Source organism: Galeopterus variegatus, unplaced genomic scaffold (genome assembly GCF_000696425.1).
Source record: "Galeopterus variegatus unplaced genomic scaffold, G_variegatus-3.0.2 Scaffold714, whole genome shotgun sequence".
Taxonomy (NCBI): Eukaryota; Metazoa; Chordata; class Mammalia; order Dermoptera; family Cynocephalidae; genus Galeopterus; species Galeopterus variegatus.
The window spans coordinates 442,422-444,373 of NW_007726825.1; the positions used below are offsets into that span (position 1 = coordinate 442,422).

Genomic DNA, 1,952 nt, shown 5'->3' on the forward strand with positions numbered 1-1,952 from the left:
GCGCGTCGTCCCGCCGGGAATCCCGCCAGGGACGCAGGTGGGCTCCGCGTGAGGACGTCGGGCCGCGCTCTGGAGCAGCGGCCTGGGAGCGCCCGCGAAACGGAGGGAGGGGAGCGCGGGCGTCCCGGAGGGTGGCTGGCGCGCCTCGGGGGACAGAGAGACCCCGCCGCGGGGTAAGCGCCCCCTCCTCCCGGCCCGCAGACGCTGTTCCTGCAGGACAACAGCATCGCGCTCCTGGAGCCAGGCGCCCTGGCGCCGCTCACCGCCCTGCGCCGTCTCTATCTGCACAACAACAGCCTGCGCACCCTGGAGCCCGGGGCCTTCCGCGCACAACCGCGCCTGCTCGAGCTGGCGCTCACAGGCAACCGGCTGCTCGGCTTGCGCGGCGGCGCCTTCGCGGGCCTGGCCCAGCTGCGCGTTCTCTACCTGGCGGGCAACCAGCTGGCGCGGCTGCTGGATTTCACCTTCTTGCACCTGCCGGTGAGCGCCAGAAACCAAATAGGGCGGGGGCTCCCTGTGATGCCCCTTGCCCTGCCGGGCTGGAGTAGTTAAGGGGAGAAACGCTAACCCAGTCTAGACAGGTAAGAAGAGGACTTGTCCTTCCAGGGCCCGTTTTCTGATGGATCTGCTGTCCCTATTTCAGCGACTGCAGGAGCTGCACTTGCAAGAAAACAGCATTGAGCTGCTGGAGGACCAGGCTTTGGCTGGGCTCTCCTCCCTGGCGCTGCTGGACCTCAGCAGGAACCAGCTGGGCACCATAAGCCGCGAGGTCCTGCAGCCACTGGCCAGCCTGCAAGTCCTGCGCCTCACAGGTACCTCTTCCTTGGGTAAGGGTCTCTGCCTTGGCTACGGTGGTGGCAGTAAGAAGCAGGCTCAGGTGCGGAGGGGTCCGACGTTAGACCATTGTGCAGTACTCTGGAGGGCCACACCACCACCTGAAGACATGGTAAAGAGCTGCTGGGGGTGGGGGTACAGCTCAGGCACTCTGCCTAAGGAAAACAGAAAAAGTAGGAGTCCACAGGTTGCCTTAACAGAGTTGAGGGCCTGGAACATTATATGGCCATCAGAGGGCAGGCAGGCAAAACTGCAGAGACAGCTGACCAGGTTTCAGGGCTGGTGGGATATGTGTGTGTGGAAACCAAGTTTCCCTAAAAGAGTGGGACTTCTGTCAGGGAGACTCCAGAAGAGCAGGTGCTTTCTCAGAGATTGGTGAAGTGATCTGGAACAGACATCACAGAGCTAAACGGGGTGTATATATGTGAAGGGCCTGCTGTCATCCCAAGGAGTTTGGGGTCAGAGAATGGGTGACAGAGATCCTGGCTTCCACGTGGGAGGGTGTGGGAAAGGGGCTGCGGCCCTGGCCAGCAGAATCCCAACTGCACAGGCTGTGTTCTCAGGCCACCTCGAACCACCTGCCCGCTGCTGCTCTGCCCACAGAGAACCCATGGCGCTGTGACTGCGCCCTGCACTGGTTGGGCACCTGGATCAAGGAGGGGGGCCAGCGGCTGCTCAGCTCCAGGGACAAGAAGATCATGTGCGCAGAGCCCCCGCGCCTGGCCCTTCAAAGTCTCCTGGACGTATCCAGCAGTAGCCTCATCTGCATTCCACCCTCTGTGCACGTGGAGCCGCTGGAGCTCACAGCCAACCCGGGTGAGGATCTGCGGGTTGCCTGCCAGGCCTCCGGCTACCCGCAGCCCCTGGTGACCTGGAGAAAGGTGCCCCAGCCCCTCGACGGCCGGCCGCGGGCCCAAGCCCAGCTAGAGGGCGGGGCGCCGGGACTGGGCAGGCACGCGACCTCGGACACGGGCAGCGGCATGCTCTTCCTCGCCAACATCACGCTGGCGCACGCCGGCAGGTACGAGTGCGAGGCCTCCAACGCCGGCGGCGCCGCCCGCGTGCCCTTCCGGCTTCTCGTCAACGCGTCCCGGCAGCAGCCACGGCGGCCGGTGCCG

At 64.8% G+C, this 1,952-nt stretch overlaps 1 protein-coding gene across 1 annotated transcript in view; it reads left to right on the forward strand.

Annotated features, from left to right (window-relative positions):
* LRRC24 (leucine rich repeat containing 24) overlaps nucleotides 1-1,952 on the forward strand; it is a 4,826-nt gene that overhangs the window by 1,716 nt on the left and 1,158 nt on the right. The window contains exons 2-4 of the mRNA XM_008571750.1: nucleotides 179-480; nucleotides 644-812; nucleotides 1,438-1,946. Of these exons, the coding sequence (XP_008569972.1) occupies nucleotides 179-480; nucleotides 644-812; nucleotides 1,438-1,946 (980 nt within the window). The remainder of the gene's footprint in view (nucleotides 1-178; nucleotides 481-643; nucleotides 813-1,437; nucleotides 1,947-1,952) is intronic.